This window comes from Heteronotia binoei, chromosome 8 (genome assembly GCF_032191835.1).
Source record: "Heteronotia binoei isolate CCM8104 ecotype False Entrance Well chromosome 8, APGP_CSIRO_Hbin_v1, whole genome shotgun sequence".
Classification (NCBI taxonomy): Eukaryota; Metazoa; Chordata; class Lepidosauria; order Squamata; family Gekkonidae; genus Heteronotia; species Heteronotia binoei.
In genome coordinates this window covers 27,388,356-27,407,529 of record NC_083230.1, presented here as the reverse complement: position 1 = coordinate 27,407,529, position 19,174 = coordinate 27,388,356, and the positions used below count along the sequence as shown (strand labels likewise).

Below are 19,174 nucleotides of genomic sequence, written 5' to 3'. Positions count from 1 at the left end.
GATTTTCTTTGTTATATAGATACAAATTCACAGAAAAGCAATAATTCTCTACTGCAAGTTTCCGTTGGCTGTAAGGGAATTTTTTTTTTTTAACCAGCAAAACCTTTACACTTTTTTTGTCAAGTAATGACAAATGAATTTGTTTTTATTGACTAAGCAAGATTAAAAAGATTATAAAGAATTTCAAGAGTAGAAAATATTTATGGATGTAACTTGAAACAGTCTGGCACATCCAAGGTTTCATCTTAGCCCGAGTTTCTTTCAGTCCTAGAAAAGGTAGTAACAGAGGAAACAGCCTCTGAAGAATACATTTGTTCATGCCACTGATGAAACAAAGCAGCCATCCAAATGTCTGGGATTTAGGGCAACACTAATAGGAGTTGATGCAATAGTGTAGCTAAGAAAGTAAGCTGTGATCAAGAAGATTCTGGGTTTTAATGTCTCCTCTGCAAGGGCCTTACTGTGTGGCCTTAGGCAAGCCATTAGCCTCAGTCCTGCCATCTGTAATAAGGGCAGGGCATTTTGGGTAGAAAAAGTGCAGCAGGAACTCATCTGCATATTAGGCCACACCTCCTGACATCACTGAAGGTTACTTCCTGCATACTGGCACAGAATAGTACAGTACCACCAACTGTATTTCATGAATGTGTGTTCTCACACAGCCCAGTGAGAGACCTTGTTTCCCCTACCCTCCACAACGCGGCTGGAGAGAGAGAGTCATGTGCAATGGAGTAGGCAGTAGCAGGCCCAACTTCTCCAGGAAGGGGGCGCTTATGGGTGTCTCCACATCTCTCATTCTCTTCACAAGCCCAATGGAGGTGGCAGAAAGGATGGAAGGTGCAGCCTGTGAGTATGTGGCTGCCTATTGCCTCCCCTCTGCCAGAGACCTTTCTTTGAGTAAGAGCTCTGGCCAAGTCAGCCAGAACTACATTCCTGCTCAAAAAAAGTCCTGAACATAGGGATGGTAATGCTGGACAAGGATGTTGTAACACCTACAAAATAATAACGTATGTGAAGAATTTTGAGATTTAAAGTGCTACATACACCTGCCAATGTGTGAAGACTTCTTTTGTTTCATTTGGCATATCCACAATAACTCTTACTGGCTCTCCTCCCTGGTGGTATTGTCTTTATATGATTGCATGTTTTTATTAAGCTGTATAGATATTTTACATGCTGTTTTAACATTTGGATGTTCACTGCCTTGGGGATCCTAGTTCGATGGAAAGTTGGCAAGGAAGTGTTTTAAATAAAGAATGAATAAATAAAATTAACAACAACAATACAATGAAGCTATGGTTTACAGCTCTAGGGAGACTCCAGCCTCTCTCTTCGGGTATTTTTAACCATGCAACTTTTTCTTCCACGTAAAGCCCTCCAAAATATATGGTTCACAGGGCAAACATAAGTAGACCTTTCTAAGTCCATGGACTTCAACACATAGGATGATACTTAGGTATCACCTTCAAATTTTTCCATACGCACTCTGGAAGCACCCCCCCCCCCACCTCCACATATAGACTTAAAAGCCAAACATAGTTCAGTAAAAAGTATCAATAGGCAGGTAAATTAAGAAATAAGCAGTAGAAGACTAATCAAGACAGTCAGTTCATTTCCACGTCATTGTCCATCAGCTAAATTTATATCCATAGCTATTGCAATAACAGCGACACCCTAGATAAATAGCGACAAACTAACACAAGAATAATTATCTCTTTTCTGACACCAACAGCCTTCTTTTCAACACATTTATACTTTATCCTTCCTTCAATTAGTACAGGAACCTAAATATAAAGTTATGTATCTTCACAGCAACCTCATGCAATAGGTTAGGTGGAGCCCAAGTGACAATTTAAAGGTCACTCAGTAAAACCGATGGCTAATTGGTTATCTGTATTTTAGTCTCCTCGGTCCCACACTTTTGTCATTCCACAAACTGCATAAAACAGAATTCTTAAGGAGGGCATTTCTTTAAATGTAACAGGGCTATATTATAGTGGAATGATTCGGGAAGGTGCTTTTATAAAAGGAACGAGACTGTGAACTATACCATTGAGTATATTATGCATTCTCAGTTTCTTTTATGTAATAACTCTCATAGCTTTATTTTCATGCATATTGTGGAGAAACGCCATTTTGGCTGGTGTTTTGTCTGGGAGTTGGCTAGAAGGAGGTTGTCAAACTGGAGACAGGCTTTGGGTCTAGTCTCTTCCTCCTCCTCCCCTCCCCTCCTGTCTGGGAGGCCTCCCAGAGCGACAGGAAGTCTGTCAGCCTGGTCTCCCAGAATGCTGCAAGCAGGTAAAACAGTTCCTGGGCGGGAATGAGGTTTTATATTATTAGATTTTGGGAGGGAAAAGCAGTTTGATTTGAGTCTTGGAGAGTGGTGAGTAGGTTCTGGATGGTATGATCAGGGCCAGTTGTATAATAGGGAAAGAAAGAGCGTTTCTCCCTAGTTTGATTTAGTTCTTCTGTTCACAATTTTATAATGCCTGTATATAGTTATAAATTTTTAAAAAATATTTTGTCTGTTTAAAAAGATAGTCCCTCTGTACCACATAGGTTCTCCAACCTCCTTAGACCACGCTACTGAAAGAGAGGAGTCCAGGGAAGGGGGGAGGCATACAGTTGGTAAAGTGCCAATCCTCCAGGGGTCTCCCAAAGAAGAACTTTGGTCTCTGTCATAACCAGGTGCTGGGTTGGCAGAGGACCTTGAGGCCAGGCATCAGAACTGGCCGGAAGGGGGACTGAGAGTCCTGTTCCTCTCAGTCAGGACAGGAACCCCTAAATTGAACAGGTGGTTGGCAGCATGCCCTAGTGGCGGGAAGTAAATTAGCTCCCTTCAGGAGTTGGCAACTCAAAAGGGAGTTGACGGGACCTAGTCTGAAGGCAGAATCAGGCCAGTTCCACCACATTTGGTGGCAGCGGTGGGATAGGACAGACAGAGGGGACAGAAGACCAAGACCAAGGGTCTGAACAGGCACTGAAAGCTGGTGTTACCACCAGAAGTGACAGAAGTGTTATCTTATTTGTTTGGGTCGACTGGAGTAGGGAAAGTCTAGTTTTGTTAGGATAGAGTCTATCGAGACGTGCGACATCCTGAATATGACAAAGCGGCAGCTCAGGAAGAGTGTGCAAAGCGTAAACTGGAGTGTGAAAATATGACTGTGTCAGATATACAAGCCCTCCTAATTGACCATAACCAGCATGCAGGGGCTCCTGCAGATGTGCGACCAAGCCCATCAAAGGTTTGCTTCCAGTTGCAACTGGAATGAATGCGTATCCAGGCTGAGAGAGAGAGGGATGAAAGACAAGCAGAGATCCACAGATGGGAGGACGAAAGACTTGCAGAGATCTGCCGACGGAGCAGGAAGAGCAACGGAAACATGAGCTTGAGGTGCTGCATCTGAAAGTAGCCCAATACAAGAAAAAGCAATGTCACCCAGGAGGCAGAGAACCAGCCCATCTCAAGCCCTGAGGAAGAGGGATGTAGCTTTCCCTAAGTGCAGCAAGAGGCTATGGATGTTCTTAGTGAGGAAGGGAACCTGTCTAGCGTAAAGGATGTGCATGCTGAAGAGACAGAGGTGGAGAGTGGAGATTTCACAGGTTCTGAGAGCAGCAAGGCTAATGTGGGCTCAAAGGAGCACATAGCCGAGGGCTTGGGGGAATGGGAGTGGTTCCAGGAGGAGGTCTGGAGTAACCTTAGGTTGGAACCAGTTCACCAAGTAGCTATGGATTAGGAAGTAGAATCTTCAGAGACTCTCTCAAAGCAGGTTGTCTTGAAGCAGGGCAGACAGGAGTCCTGGGAAGCTGTGGAACCTTCTAAGCAGGAAGGGGGTCAGTTGGGTAGTGCAGAAAAACCAACTGAGGGGACTGAGAACCCAAAACAAACCTTGACTCAGTGTCCTGGAAACAGTGGGACTAGGGGTGGCTTGGAGGAACAGATGGGAGACTGTCTGGGGGAGCCAGAAATGTTCCTTTCAGAGGTTCAAAGTGACCCTAGTCTGGAACCACTGCGTAAGGTGGCCAGGGACCAGGAAGTGGAGCTCTCAGAAGCTCTTACTGAGCAAGTGGTATGGAAGCAGGGTCAATTTTATTGGCTCTGGTTGCCACTTGATAGACAAGTTTCTTGGGAAGCTTGTGGTTCCCATAGAATTCATCACAGCTTTTTGTAGGGACTTGACATTGCCCATGGAGGAGCTAGCAAAAGTGCTAAGTGTCATCTAAGGGACAGGTCTCAACATCAAACAGGAACAACAGTTGTTTGGAGCACCAGAGGTGGTTTTCTGGGAGGACAGAGCAGATACAGGAAACATTCCACCAATGAGGGACAAAGTAGGAGCAACTGTGTTTCTGACCTCACGTGGAGGCCCAAGAATTCCTCTATGGACAAACTACTCATCCCAGCAATGGCTATAATGAAGAACACCTGCTCTATGTTGCAGAGGTGGTCGTGGAGGATTCAGGAGTACAACATGAAGATCGAGCACATTGCTGGACGCCACAATGTGGCCGCAGACTTTCTGTCCAGGATGGACATGGACACCTAGGGTGTTGGACTTTGTATATTGTTGGGAAAATTCCTAATCTTGGTATATGTTCTGCTTTGGTTAATGGCTTTCTCCTCAGTTACTACAAGAGCCCCGTTGCGGAGTGGTAAAGCTGCAGTATTGCAGTCAGAGCCCTCTGCTCATGACCTGAGTTCGGTTCCAGTGGAAGCTGGTTCAGGTAGCTGGCTCGAAGTTGACTCAGCCTTCCATCCTTCTGAGGTCGGTAAAATGAGTACCCAGCTTGCTGGGGGGAAGTGTAATGATCAGAGAAGGCAATGGCAAACCACCCCGTAAAAAGGTCTGCCGTGAAAACGTTGTGAAAACAGCGTCACCCCAGAGTCAGAAATGACTGGTGCTTGCACAGGGGAATACTTTTACCTTTTATGCTAAGTAATTTTAAATAATTAGGTTTTACAGTGTTGCCAGTGTGTGTGCGTGTGTGTGTTAATAACTGAACTGTTGCAAGTGCCTAATAAAAACCTAAATATTTAAGAAATAGGATCTCGGTGAATAGCCTATATGAAAGGGGAAAGCAGATCTGCAATGAACTAATCTTGAGAGGTGCCCAAATTCTCATTGAGTTAAATGGAAGTTCAATTTCTTGAAGCCTCCAGGACTAAACTCCATAGAAACGGATATCTTTTATCCTTTGCCTCTTCTTAAATTGTCTCCTACTGGAATTGCTAGCCCTACAATTCTATTAGTGAACACACTAAAGATCCTACTTAAGAGGAAATGGGCAATACAAAAGAATGTTGTATTGTACCTGGAAAATGAGAACGATTATCTATCTAGTTCCGCTGGCTTTTATTTTTAGACCTGCTCTTTGAAAAACTAGACTATAAACTTGTTCATTGTGTTAGCTGCTATTTCCCCAGCAGCACTGGTGTTAATTCACATCTGTTCAGGAAGCTTAGCATTGTAGAAACTAAGAATTTAGTTTTCTCATAAGGCCAGCCAACAATTGAAACTTTACTCCAAAGGGCTGGATTGGCATATTCTCTACTGAAAATGAGCAGGGTTTCATGCTAGCAGAATCCTTTGGCAGGCAGAGTATTCACAGTTCAGTCTCCAGGCACGCTTCAAAAAGTCATATAGAGCATTCAGTTTAAAATATGAAAAATAATTTAAATAAACCTTAAAAGCTACCTTGCTGAAAATTTTAATTCCAGTATCTTATATGAAGAACCATTAAATTCTTGAGGTTTTTTTTTTTTCTGAGGATTTTTATTTAAAACAATTCTAGTAAGACTTTCTCCTAAGAGAATCAAGGAAGGTTACAACAATATTACATGTAACACAAAATTAAATCCAATAAACTACTTATTTATCTTAATTCTTCCTGGTATATTAATCACCATATAATAAACCAAATTAAAACAACTTTTATGTTAAGTAATTTTAAATAATTAGGTTTTACAGTGTCGCCAGAAGACTGAAATATCACACCACAACCCGAAAAGTTTTGGTCCATGCATACAAGGTTCACACTTGTGTACAGATTGGGACCTGAAGCAGCTCTTTATCATAAAAACACAGTTGCTGCAGAGAAGGACAATTATGCAGATCCTTCAATTGTGAGGCCTTAGGGTTGCCCAAATAAATAAATGCAAAAGACAGTAGCACAATTTAAGGTTGTCAGGTCTTAACTTGGTGCCGGCAGAGGCATCCTGGACCCGAGAGTCTTTTTTCATGATGATGTCACTTGGGGGTGCTGTCATTGTGTTGCCAATGCTGTCATTGTGTTGGCTACAAAATCAAAGTTTGCCCAAAACTCAGAGTGTCACAGTGCAACACCGACAATGCAACAACATCACTTCCAAGCGATGTCAAGGGAGGGAGGGAGGGAGGGAGGGAGGGAGGGAGGGAGGAAGGAAGGAAGGAAGGAAGGAAGGAAGGAAGGAAGGAAGGAAGGAAGGAAGGAAGGAAGGAAGGAAGGAAGGAAGGAAGGAAGGAAGGAAGGAAGGAAGGAAGGAAGGAAGGAAGGAAGGAAGGAAGGAAGGAACTCATATATGGATTTCAAAACGTAATCCTGAATCTGGGAGGCTGTACATGAAGCTTTCTCCCTTCAAGCTTTATTGTTCCTAGATTTAAGACTTGGAAACTAACCGATGTTCAGAATGCAACTTTCAAAATACTATCCAGTATTTTATTTATTTTATTTTTAAGACATTTATAAGCTTGCCTTTGTCATAATGCAGGAACAACATAAAATCATAATTAACACCACACATTAAAATACAACGATAAAAATATTTAATGGCTGCATTCACTGTGTCTCCTACTGCGTCCCAACAAATCAGAAGCCCTTTGAAAAAGTTTAGTTTTGTAGCTGTTTCTAAAAGTGAGGGGAGCCTTTCTCACATCTTCAAGAAGCCTACCGCACAAAATGGGGGCTGGAACAGTAAAAGAATACAAATGAACCACATCTGTCTGCAGGGAAAAACATGGTCTGGGGAGCAAGGGCAGTGTACAAATTCACACAAAGATGTAGTTCTTCAAGTATATAGGCCCCAGGCTATGAGGATTTAACAGAAATCTGGATTGGGACTCAGCAGGACTGGGAGACAGCTCACGCACACTCTCCTGTACAACCACAACAATGCATAAGACATGATAATGAAGTATCATGTTCTAAGCTATTGGTATGAGGCTGAGGAAACATACAGGTAGACCATGACACACATGAAAATGATACACATGAAAAGAGGTCATAGACCTCTTCCCATTCAGATCTAAGGGTGCCACTTGATTTGCCACTTGACTTCCGTTTTATTTTGCTACAACAGACACAGTTACCCTTTGAAGACTACTACAGAAAGGAACAGAGCAAAGGACCATTAACAAATACCAGAGTCTCCCAGCCACGATATCGGCTAGGAAAAGTAGGCAGACAGGCTTACATTAATGGGATATAGTATCAGGTCAGTGGGATTAGACTGTAATAACTGCATAGAGACTGCACAGTTACAGATCAGATCACATTATAATGTGTGGTTCTAAGAGCCCTGGGAAGTTTTAAAGTTCTAAGTGCTGTTTGTTACACAGATGGTGTGTCCAATCTGACAGATAATGGTGACCATTTTCATTTTATAGGGACCATTCCAGCATTTTTTGTACCGCCGGTTTAATTCCTGTGAATTAAACTCTCCACTAACAGACTTGCAGTCAATGTAATCCAAACTATCCTGAGGCACACAACTTCAACAGTAACCAAAGGGAAGCCTCTTCCATTTAAATCTCTCGCTTTAGAGCGCTGCCAAGTGACCTTGTGTAAGCAGTGGAAGATGACAGATGGTGATCGTCTTGTGGCTACACTCTAATGGTATGAGAAAGTCCAAACATGTCAGTTCAGTTTAGACTTGCATCTAACATTCAACCAGAAAAGCTTTCATTGAGTTAAATTTTACTACAAGGTAGCATTTTGCAAATGACTGATGGCACTAAGGGGCTGGGGAAATACACAGAAATCCAGCTTTCACACTGTGCTCACTGATTTTGTTTCGAATTCAAATGTACTCAGCATGTTTTGCACTCTCTCTCTCTGTCTCATACACACACAAACATCCTGCTTCTGAGTCCACCATTGGGCTCTCAACAAAGTTCTCATAAAAATTACTGATAACTGGACTCTGAAATTTCACAGACTGGGCGACTAGGGTGAGAAGATTCCAGCATCTTCTCTGATCCCTTTTTATTCCACCCTGTGGCAAGTCGGAGGTCAAGCTGGTCAAGCCCTGAAGTGGGGGCAGAAAGAAAAACAGGTAGCGGATTCAGGGGGAAAGCAGCTGCACCTAAAGATCAATACGGGAGGCGGTGGGGAACAGGATTTAAGCCCTAAGAGCAGACAGCCAGGAGAGTTGAGCAAGGCAAGGCAAGTTGTGCCTGTGGACGTGGAAGGCAAGGATGCAGACCTATGAGAGAAGCAAAATCATGAAATGAGCTGAAACAAACAGAAGGTACGTTCCAAAGAACCAAATGTCATGTCTTCGTGATTGCAAAAACGCAAGAAGCAGAACCAGGTATGCAAAGCACAAATGCTTAGTAACCATAGAACAGGTGTATTAGCCATTGTTAAAATGTGGAAGCAGAACTACTGTAGTAAAAGAAATAACACGGTCGAACAGGCCATGACAACAGTAGAGATTAATAGTAATAGAGACTAATAAGTTACAAGTACGCAGGCATAATCAAGTAATGAATATTAACTGACACACCCCGCTTAGCAAAAAGGTACATTTAAATGCACATGCAATGTGTGTAACGGGAGGGGTTCATATCAAGGAGGGAGTATGAAGTAGGTGGTTGTGAAGCCTGTAACCTCTGACTACCTCAGCCAATAGGGAAAGGAGGAGGGACTCATCGACCGGGAATAGAGGATAAAAGAGCATGGATGGAATTGTTCAGGGAGCTCGTTGCAAAGTGACTCCTCTCTTTCTTGATATCAATAAAGTTGTATATTTTAAACGAGACCCGACTGACAGCTCTTTTTCTTTGCATCTCCTGGAGGGGCCAGAGAGTCAGACGCATTGTCCCTAACACCTACAATCCCAGGAAGTGGACTTCAAACAGAAAGCAGCTGATGAGAGGATCGTGTCAGGTAGCTGCCCGAGGATCCCTTCCATTCTCTAAGCCGGGATAAATCCTCCAATGAGAACACACCAACAACAGGGCAAGTTTGGTTTCTTCTCTGTTTGGGACTATATTAAGCATTTTTGTTTCACTTAAGGAATACACACATTCTGCATTTCTGTCACACACCCTTTTACTCCTCCTCACACACTGTCCTACACATACACCCAAAATATTCATTCCTTTACCACTTCTCTGGCCTCCTCTTGCTTTTCCCCTCCTCTTGCCCTCTCGATCCCTGTCTTCCATTCCTTCAGATAGATCCAAATGGGCAGCCATGTTGGTCTGAAGCAGTAGAGTAAAGGAGGAGTCAAGTTTCACCTTTAAAACCAACAAAGTTTTATTCAGAATGTAAGCTTTCGTATGCATGCATACAAAAGCTAACATTCTGAATAAAACTTTGTTGGTCTTAAAGGTGAAACTTGACCCCTACTTTGTTCCATTCTTTCAATAACCCTTTCACACTCTCTCATGTGTATTTTATTTAGATTTTGGTTGATTGTGGCGGGTAGCTTGACATACGTTGCATTCACTCATGACCCTTTCGATATCAGCGTCTTGGCCAGGATACCACATATAACTTCAGCCCACTGCCTTCATTCACACCATACCTAGGCGTGCTGCGTGTAGAGTTCTTAGTATGGCTTGGCATCTTGCTTCCGGAATGACCACCCTGTTTCCCCTTAATAGACAACCCTTACAAGCTGACAGTTCATATCGACAGGATGAAAATCACCTGAATACTTCAACCAGTTTTTATTTGGGACAACCCCTCCGTACCCAGTTGAGAACACATGCCAAGATGGGACCTTTGTTGCCATTCTAGCAATCTGTACGGCAACCTGGCATGGATCCCAGCATAAGGACTTCCGCTGGTGGAGGAATGGCAGTCAGGAATCTGCAGAGGAAGATGGCTTAAGCAATTTGCATTTTCAGTTTCTTTCTGTGGCCTATAAATGAGATAAGTGTTCCACATAATACTCCAATGTTACATCCAGGGATATAAAATGGGAGGTGGCTTGTGGTCACATCAGATTTCGAAAGCATAACCATATGCATAATTATGATTTTTTTAAAAATTTCTGCCACTATAGCCAATGCCTCTTTATCAATCTGAGCATAGTTCCTTTCAATTGAGATCAGTGTCTCAGAATAAACAGCAGTTGGTGCTTCTGTACCATATGGCAGTACGTGACAGAGGACAGTCCCAACTCCAAATGTAACATGTAACAGCCGGTGGTCTCTTTTCATCACAGTAAGAGAGTACAGAGTCAGAGGTCAACAACTTGTTTATGGCCAGAAAAACTTCTTCATGAGCCCACTGCCATTGAGCACCTTTATCTTACAGAAGATGAAGGGATTCTGCTATAGTGGCTTTGTTTTTAAAGAAAATACGAAAAAAATTTAGAAGTCCCAGAAATGCCTGAAGATCTTCCTTGTGTTTTGGTCTAGGCACATCGTGTATTGCCTTTACCTTATCCTGTGTAGGGTGGACACCAGCTGCGTTAATCTGGTATTCCAGGAATGTAATACTGGGAATTCCTAGCTGGCATTTTTCTTAACTGTGATGCCTGAAAGATCAAACTTCTGCAGAACCTTTTTGAGCTGTTTCATGAGTTCCTCCTTAGAGAAAGTCATAATTAACACATCATCAAAGTAAGGCACAACTCCAGGAATACTTGCTAATAAAATTTCCACGAAGCACTGAAAGATTCCTGGTACCCCTGAGATTCCAAATTGAAGGCACTTCACATAAAAAGCCCCTCACTGTGTAATAATAGTTCAGGTATTTGCAGCCTTGTTATCCACTATCAGTTGCTCACAGGTTTGCGCATGGCCCAGTTTAGCAAAAAGATTTCCTCCTGCTAGGACAGAAAACAACTGGTTTATGGCAGGCACTGGATATGGGTCTTGACTGAGTGCCTTATCTACAGTAAATTTGTAATCCCCACAAATATGTACATTGCCATTAGGTTTCAAGATAGGAACAATAGGAGTGGGGCAGGTTGCGTGCGTCACCAGTTCTATAACTCCTTGTACAATAAGGTGATTAAATTCTTCATCAATTTTGGTCTCAGGGCAAAAGGAACATTCAAGGGTCTTCAAACAAATAGGTGTTATAGTAGGGGCCATTTGAAAAGTCACTGGTGAACCTTTCTATGCTCCTAATGACTCAGCTAATACACATGGGAACTCAGATGCTAGTTCTTCCAATACTGCTTTACAGAAACTATGTACTCCCTGAACATTGATTCCCAAGGGTATGAACCATTTTCTTGCCAGCCAGTTTTTATGAATCCCTTTAGTAACTCTCAAGGGTAAGGTCTGTCTGACAGGCTGCCACCAGCAGGAAACCAGGTAGGACCTTCTACTGGCTGCCGCCACTCTGGTAAAGATCTGTCTGGAAGGTCCTAGAGCACCCACCTGAACCCTGTGTCTTCCTTCTCAGCAATCACCTTTTTTCTGTGATCAAAGAAGCATGCAGGCAGTATAACAACAATGAGTTTATTGTAAGTGCTCAAGAACAAACAAGTGGATTGTCACTCTTAGTACAATCATGAACATGGAAAAACAGTAAAGGTGACACCAAGCAAAGTAAAAGCCCTGATGCAACTAACTAGACGTTCCTTTCCAAATGACTCACCACCACTCTTTGAATGAGGGAATTCTTCTGCTGCAGCCTTCTCTCCAGCTCAGCCTTTCCAGAGAAAACAACACTCCCTCTCTAGCTGGGCCTTTTGTTTCCTTCTTTCTAGGTCCCACCCCTCTGACCTCCACTGGGCAAGTTTCCCCTGCAAAACTGCTGCCCACACAATCAGGTTGACCCTACTAGAAGGGATACTGGGAGATGTAGGCCTTGTAGCTGCTCTGATACAGGCTTCCCTGAAGCCTGTAGGCCTCACTAAGCCTAGGATCATGAAACAGGTCCACAGCAAACTTCTACATCACAGCTTCCAAGGATCTGAGCAATCTGTCCATTGTAGAATCATAGAATCAGAGTTGGAAGGAACCCCCAGGGTCATCTAGTCCAACCCCCTGTACAATGCAAGAAACTCACAAATACCTCCCCCTAAATTCACAGGATCCGCATTGCTGTCAGATGGACATCTAGCCTCTGTTTAAAAGCCTCCAAGGAAGGAGAGCCCACCACCTCCTGAGGAAGCCTGTTCCACTGAGAAACCGCTCTAACGGTCAGGAAGTTCTTCCTTATGTTGAGCCAAAAACTCTTTTAATTTCAACCCGTTCTGGTCCTACCTTCTGGAGCCACAGAAAACAATTCCACACCATCCTCTAGATGACAGCCCTTCAAGTACTTGAAGATGGTGATCATATCACCTCTCAGCCGCCTCCTCTTCAGGCTAAACATCCCCAACTCCTTCAACCTTTCTTCATAGGACTTGATCTCCAGATCCCTCACCATCTTTATTGCCCTCCTCTGGGCTAGTTAATTTGTCTATATTCTTCTTTAAATGTAGTGCCCAAAACTGAACACAATACTGCAGGTGTGGTCTTACCAGAGCAAAGTAAAGCGATACCATAACTTCACGTGATCTGGACACTATACTTCTATTGATACAACCCAAAACTGCATTTGCCTTTTTAGCCACCACATCACACTGTTGACTCGAGTTCAGCATAAGGTCCGCTAAGACTCCTAGATCCTTTTCGCACATACTACTGTTAAGACAAGTCTCCTCCATCCTATAACCATGCCTATATTTAAAATCATCTAACAATATAGCCACAAGTCACTTTTCCAGGTATAGACGTCAAGCTGACTGGTTGGTAGTTACCCGGATCCTCCTTTTTCCCCTTCTTGAAGATGGGGACAACATTCGCCCACCCCCAATCTTCTGACACCTCTCCTGTTCTCCGAGAATTCTCAAAAATAATAGCCAGAGGCTCAGAAATTACATCCACAAGATCTTTTAGAACCCTTGGATGCAGTTCATCTGGCCCTGAGGATTTAGTTTCATTTAAAGAAACTAGGTTTATGTACTACCCCTATGCTGATCCTAAGGTTGGAACTCCATGCCCTCATTATATGTTCTGTTATTGCCACGTTGAGCACTGTTTCTCTTAGAAAAGAAGACTGAGGAAAAGTAGGAATTGAGCAGTTCCGCCCTCTCTTCATTACCTGTTACAATTTCACTTTCCTGTCCTTGCTCTTTTTCTTACTCTGAACATAAGAAAAGAACCCCTTTTTTTGTCGTTTTTAGCATCTTTGGCCAGCCTAAGTTCATACTGAGCTTTAGCTTTCCTAACTTTTTTCTCTACAAGCACTGGTGATTTGTTTATATTCATCCTTGGTTATAAGGCCCTCCTTCCAATTCCTAAAGGAGTCTTTTTTATTTCTCACATCTTTAGAGAACAATTTATGGAGCCATCTTGGTTTCTTTGGGCTTAGTCACAAAGATAACATTTTGATCTGTGTAATTTGGGAGAACGGTCCTGGAACAGCTGTGAAAATGTGCTGCTATCTAGGATGGTGGATCTGGCCCCATTTCACATTTTGACCATTTATCTCCACAGCAACTATCATTTGGGGGCATTACCCCCTTGATAGCATTAATATGTTGAATATAGTACAGTGTTTACACTTCTTCCTCAGGGAACCTTCCAAATTATCGGCACTTTGAAGCTGGGTACCTTTTCCCTGTTCTGTTTCCTGAGATTAGCCCTTGACTGATAAACTCTTTCTGTATGACCCCTTTTTTGGCATGTGTTGACACCCAGTGTTCCTGAATCCGCATTCACTTTGTTTATGTTGCTCACCCCAGCTTAAACATACAGATACATTACTTGACTTACACAATCCCACTGATACAGATATGGGCCTCTGTACTTGCTTCTCATCCAATTCCTGGATTTGTTGGGAGAACGTGGGCATCACTAGAGTGCCTGTTACAGATTTCTCTGACATTACATGAAGTTGTTTCAAGCTGCTAATGCTTGTTGCTGTACTGCAGCAAAAATCAGATTCTGTTCCGAGAGGAGGTGCTGCTAGGAGGCCTCATCCCTATTTCCACAGATGAGCCGATCTCATAACGAGCCTTCCAGAGAACCCCCAAACTCACAATGTTCATCAAGGTGATGGAGCGCTGCAATTTCTTCACTGGCTCGCTGATCACACTTTTAAAAATTAGAACCTCTGCAGAGTAACAGCTGCTGGGCAAAAATGTGTCTGCACAGAGCTATCAGTTCACCGTAAGTTTTTTCTACTTAGTGCAGCAGGTGCCATCAAAGAACAAACAATAGCAAAGCTTTTTCCTCCTCAGTCAACGAGATTGCAAGCTTTTGTTCTGCCCCTTCAATCTTATTAGCTCGTAGATAGTAAGAAAGTCTCTCTGCATCCCAGGAGACATCAAATTCTTCTATATAGCCCAGTGCAGCCATTTCTGTAGCGAGTCAGCACTAATACGGAAGGCATGGAAAAAGCTAGTCTGATCTCAACTTATATCCACTGCTTCCTGGGTGTTTTAATACCAGGAGGATCCTACCTTTGTTGCCACATTTTGTGTAGGGGAGCAAATAAAAAACATCAAGTTCCGTTTAGCTGAAGGCGTCTTTGTTAACAGTAACTGTAGGACAGGTAACTTGGGTATTGGAATACAGAATAACGACACTTAACTAAGATGTTTCTAGAGCTCGAGGCCAGGATTGTCCTGGCCTGATTCTGCAGATTTTTACTAGACCCTCCACTCCCATGGGCTACTAGCAGGGAGACTAAGAAGAGAAGCAATGAGTTCCTCCTACTCTTCTGCTTGCTCTGAGGCCTACTGGGATAGCCTCTTAAAGAGGCAGTACACAACAGCAGTCATCTAGTTTGGCTCTAACCAAGACATGCACCACAGTGGCCAGATCTTTTCTGCCCAGGAAAGGCTACCCAATCAAAGCTGGCAAAAGGCACTCTTAGCCACAGCTGCCACTTGTTTATCCAGCAGTATGCCTGGGTTAAACAACACCCTCAGACTACAGACCTGTCCTTAAGGGGAATGCAACTTCATCCAGTACAGGTGATACCTTAAATCCTGTGTCAGACCTTCCTGTTTCAGACCTAAGGTACAGGTGATACCTTAAATCCTGTGCCAGACCTTCCACCTAGCAGTAGTACTCCTGTCTTGTCCAGATTAAGCTTCAGTTTATTACGCACATCCATGCAATGTCTCTAGGCACTGGTTCGGGCTCTCTAGCCTCTCTGGGATCAGCTGAAAGAGTTAGAGAGAGCTGAGTGTCATCCACATATTGGTGACAACTCAGCTCAAATCTCTAGATGACCTCACACAGCAGTTTCACGTAGATATTAAAGAATCTAGGGGACAAAATGGAACCTTTCAGGACCCCAGAGGCCATGGGCTGAGTGGCTGAACAGCAATCCACCAGCACTACCTTCTAGAACCTACCCTCCATAGGACTAGGACCAACACAGCATGCCTCCCAATCCCTGTCTAGGCGGTTCAGAAGGATACCACAAGTGATGGTATTGAAAGCAGCAGAGGTCCAAGAGAATCAACAGAATCTCACTTCCTTGTATCTCCTGGTGCAAGTCATCCATCATGCTAACCAAGGCTGTTTCAGTCTCATAAAAAGGCTTGAACCCAGACTGCCTCATCCAGGAAAGTCTGGAGTTCTCCTCACACCATCTATTCAGTCTCAAGAATGCTCAAGAATGGAGTCTTTGAGTATAGTGGGCAATTATGGAGATCTCCTGGATCCAGAGTAGGACACAAAATTCAGAATAATGCACAGGGGCTAATGGCCTGGAAGATCCACTTCCACAAACCCTTTCCATTTGTAGGAGTTTGGATCCAGTCTATTTTTAAAATTTACATTTAATTTAACTTAGAATTTGATTCAAATGCATGCGCACAAAATCCCTTCAGGCTCCTCCAGTTGATCTCCAGACAAAAAAGGACCAGAAAGACTTCACACTGTTTTGTTGTTTTTTAAAAAAAATCTTTCAATTCATCTGATTTTACAAAAGCTGGCTCTGTTCAATCACTGCTAAGGTGTTTTCCCTGATAGTGTGATGAATGAACGATTGACTTGAGTCTGCACATCTCTGCTGTACAACAGTGAACTGATTATTTAACAATTAGTCAAGAAGTGTGGCATACTTAGGAAAAGATCGTTTATTTTTTGTTTATCAGTTGGGCCAGCAAAAGTTGGTTCTCAGACTCCCCCAAGTGAAATATTGGAGGTTAAGAGCTCCAGGAATGTCTAGGCTTGATTTAATGAAGTTTGATTGCTGTACTCACACTACATGTGTTTACCTTCCAGATTCTTATGCTTCACTGGCATTTTAAATAAACAAAGGAAGAAAAGATTACACTGCAGTTTTAATTCATTTCAGAACCTGAAGATATTATTAGAAAAACACTGCATTATTTTAAATTGAAAAACAAATGTAATAAAACAGAATATTATTCTGATTTTTTTTTAAAAAAAATAGATTATTCTTTACATTATTTGTAAAGATTGGAATACATATGTAAATTTATGGAATGACAGATTTACGTAAAATATATAAAAGAAAATTCAAAATATCTGAACATACGCAATTGGAATAAATTCTGAAGGGTGGAATTATGTTAAGGATGGTGGTGGTGGTGGTGATAGCATATCAAGATGTATAAAACTTTTTAGGATAATGTTACAATTCATGTGAGGTTGGATGTGATCATTTTAAGAAGCTGTTCTATGGTAGCATTAAGCTTAGATTATAATGGTTTAGATTAAATCACTCTCAATTTGGTACTAATGTGTTTACTAATAAAGAAGGAAAATGTTAAAAGTTGCAAAACAAAGTTATTTATGAGTGTATTTTAAAAATAAAGTGACTCCAAAATGTCCTCATTCTCATCCATCCTTCTTTTACAAACTACAGCATAACGACAGATAGTATTATCAAGTATGTAACGTCCAAACACATGTATATGTATGGACTGCAGCAAACCTCAGTACTTCTAATTAAGCATGTTTACAATGCAGTTACTCCTGCGGAAGTCCAAGTCAAAATGATTAAATACACAGAGGAACAAGCCCTGTTAAGGAAGAATCGGCATGGCTTTAGTAAGTTCTTTGGAAAAGTTAGCAAACATATGGACTAACCTTAAACCCTAGAGGGCACTTATCTAGTAGCAATAGCTATCAACAACATAGTTTTAAAGAAAAATCTCCTCTTTGGTTAAATATTAAATGATATGGCAATGAAATAAACTTACCCATACAAGCAGCAAAAGATTTCTTTTTACTGTTCCACAATACCCCAACATCCCAACAATGATAAGGAAGCAGCAGACTGCAATCATAACCGGATGAACTACAGGAAAATAAGTGGAAACAACAGCTTCCTCTACCCTGAAAGCAAATGAAATAGAGGGTTAGAGAAATAGAAATCAACCTGGTTTTCCCATTCTTTTGTTCATATAACCCACAAAAAAGGAGTCGATTATGAGACTATCATGTATTCTGGGTCTAGATGGAAACAATATGGAACAGAGAAGCCCCACCTCCTGGGCTGCAAGCACTTACAGAGCTATTCCATCTTGCTTTTTTAAAGACGCACAAAGGACCAAAAGGAAAGAACTTGCTCATCCAATTTAAATTCATATTTCTATAAAGGAAGTGAATACAGTATATCTGAGGAAATGTAGAGCCCTCGTCAATTTGTAATAGTGAAAGAGCAGGCTTAGATGGTAATCCTTGATATGAGAACAGGGATGTTACAATTTTAACATTTGAAATGTTGGAGGATGCACTCAAATATTAAGTGACAAGGGGATGAATATGTCAAAAGGCTACACAGATTTGTGTAGGAAAAGAAAGAAACCTAGTTGTGAGACTAAACACTTCAACTAAACAAACCTTTAATGCTTTCTAATTCCAGGGCTGCTCTTTTCAGCAACAGAAAATGAAAGAAAGGTGTAGTACTATAGAGTCCTGCTTTAAAGAGTATATAGAGCTATGTATAAATAGGTTGTTCATAACACCGTTAAAAGAGGTCATTATATCCCTTCCTAGGCTTTTTGTATCCACCACAGAAGGAAGACTTTCCAGAATGCTGAAGAGAAAATTCTGGGATGACCCAAGTTGCCAGGTCCTAAGGAAATATCTGGGGACTTTGGGGGTGGAGCTGGGAGACTTTGGGGTGGAGTAAAAAGCTGTCCCCCTTCCTCGAGCACCGTGACTTAGTGACAGTGATCCATGCAACGGTCACCTCAAGAATTGACTACTGTAACACCCTCTACATGGGGCTGCCCTTGTCTCAGATTCAGAAGCTGCAGCTGGCGCAGAATGCTGCAGCTAGGTTGTTGTACACAAGCACATCCAATCTGCGCTGAAAGTGCTGCACTGGCTGCCTGTAGCATACCAGATCCAATTTAAGGTGCTGGTACTAACCTTTAAAGCCCTATATGGCTTGGGACCTGCCTACCTGTGGGACCGCCTTTCCCCGCACATATCCCAGAGAGTACTGCGTTCTGGGGCCCTAAATCTTTTGTCAATCCCTCAACTGAAGGAGGCTAAACTAAGTTCGATCAGGGCCGGGGCCTTCTCGGTGGCAGCATCAACATTATGAAATACCCTCCCAAATGATAGCAGGGCCATACAAGATCTCATCCAGTTCCATAAGGCCTATAAAACAGCACTGTTTCAACATGCTTCCAAGAACGAAGGGGAAAGAGCCGCAAACCACCTAGAAGCCAGCTATATTTATATTACTATCATCGCACTTTTGTGAGACATCGACCTAGGCCATTAGCATATCTGGAAATTATGAGAAACTATAAAGAAACTATGGGATGCCGTCCACTTATATGTCTTGTACATTATATATTAGCAGACGTAGCACCAAAAGATGTTAATTTTATATACTATGATTTTAATAACTGCTCAATGTTTTATTCTAATACTGTTTTGTAATAGATTATTGTATTTTATGATGTGAATTTGCTGTTAGTCGCCCTGAGTCTGTTAGTCGCCCTGAGGGCGGG

The 19,174-nt window shown here is 42.3% G+C and overlaps 1 protein-coding gene across 3 annotated transcripts in view; it reads right to left on the bottom strand.

Moving 5' to 3' along the window:
- The window catches only part of TSPAN12 (tetraspanin 12), a 103,075-nt gene that overhangs the window by 42,094 nt on the left and 41,807 nt on the right, over nucleotides 1-19,174 (bottom strand). For all 3 annotated transcript variants that reach the window (XM_060244841.1, XM_060244840.1, XM_060244842.1), the window contains one exon: nucleotides 17,405-17,540. In XM_060244841.1, the coding sequence (XP_060100824.1) occupies nucleotides 17,405-17,540 (136 nt within the window). The remainder of the gene's footprint in view (nucleotides 1-17,404; nucleotides 17,541-19,174) is intronic.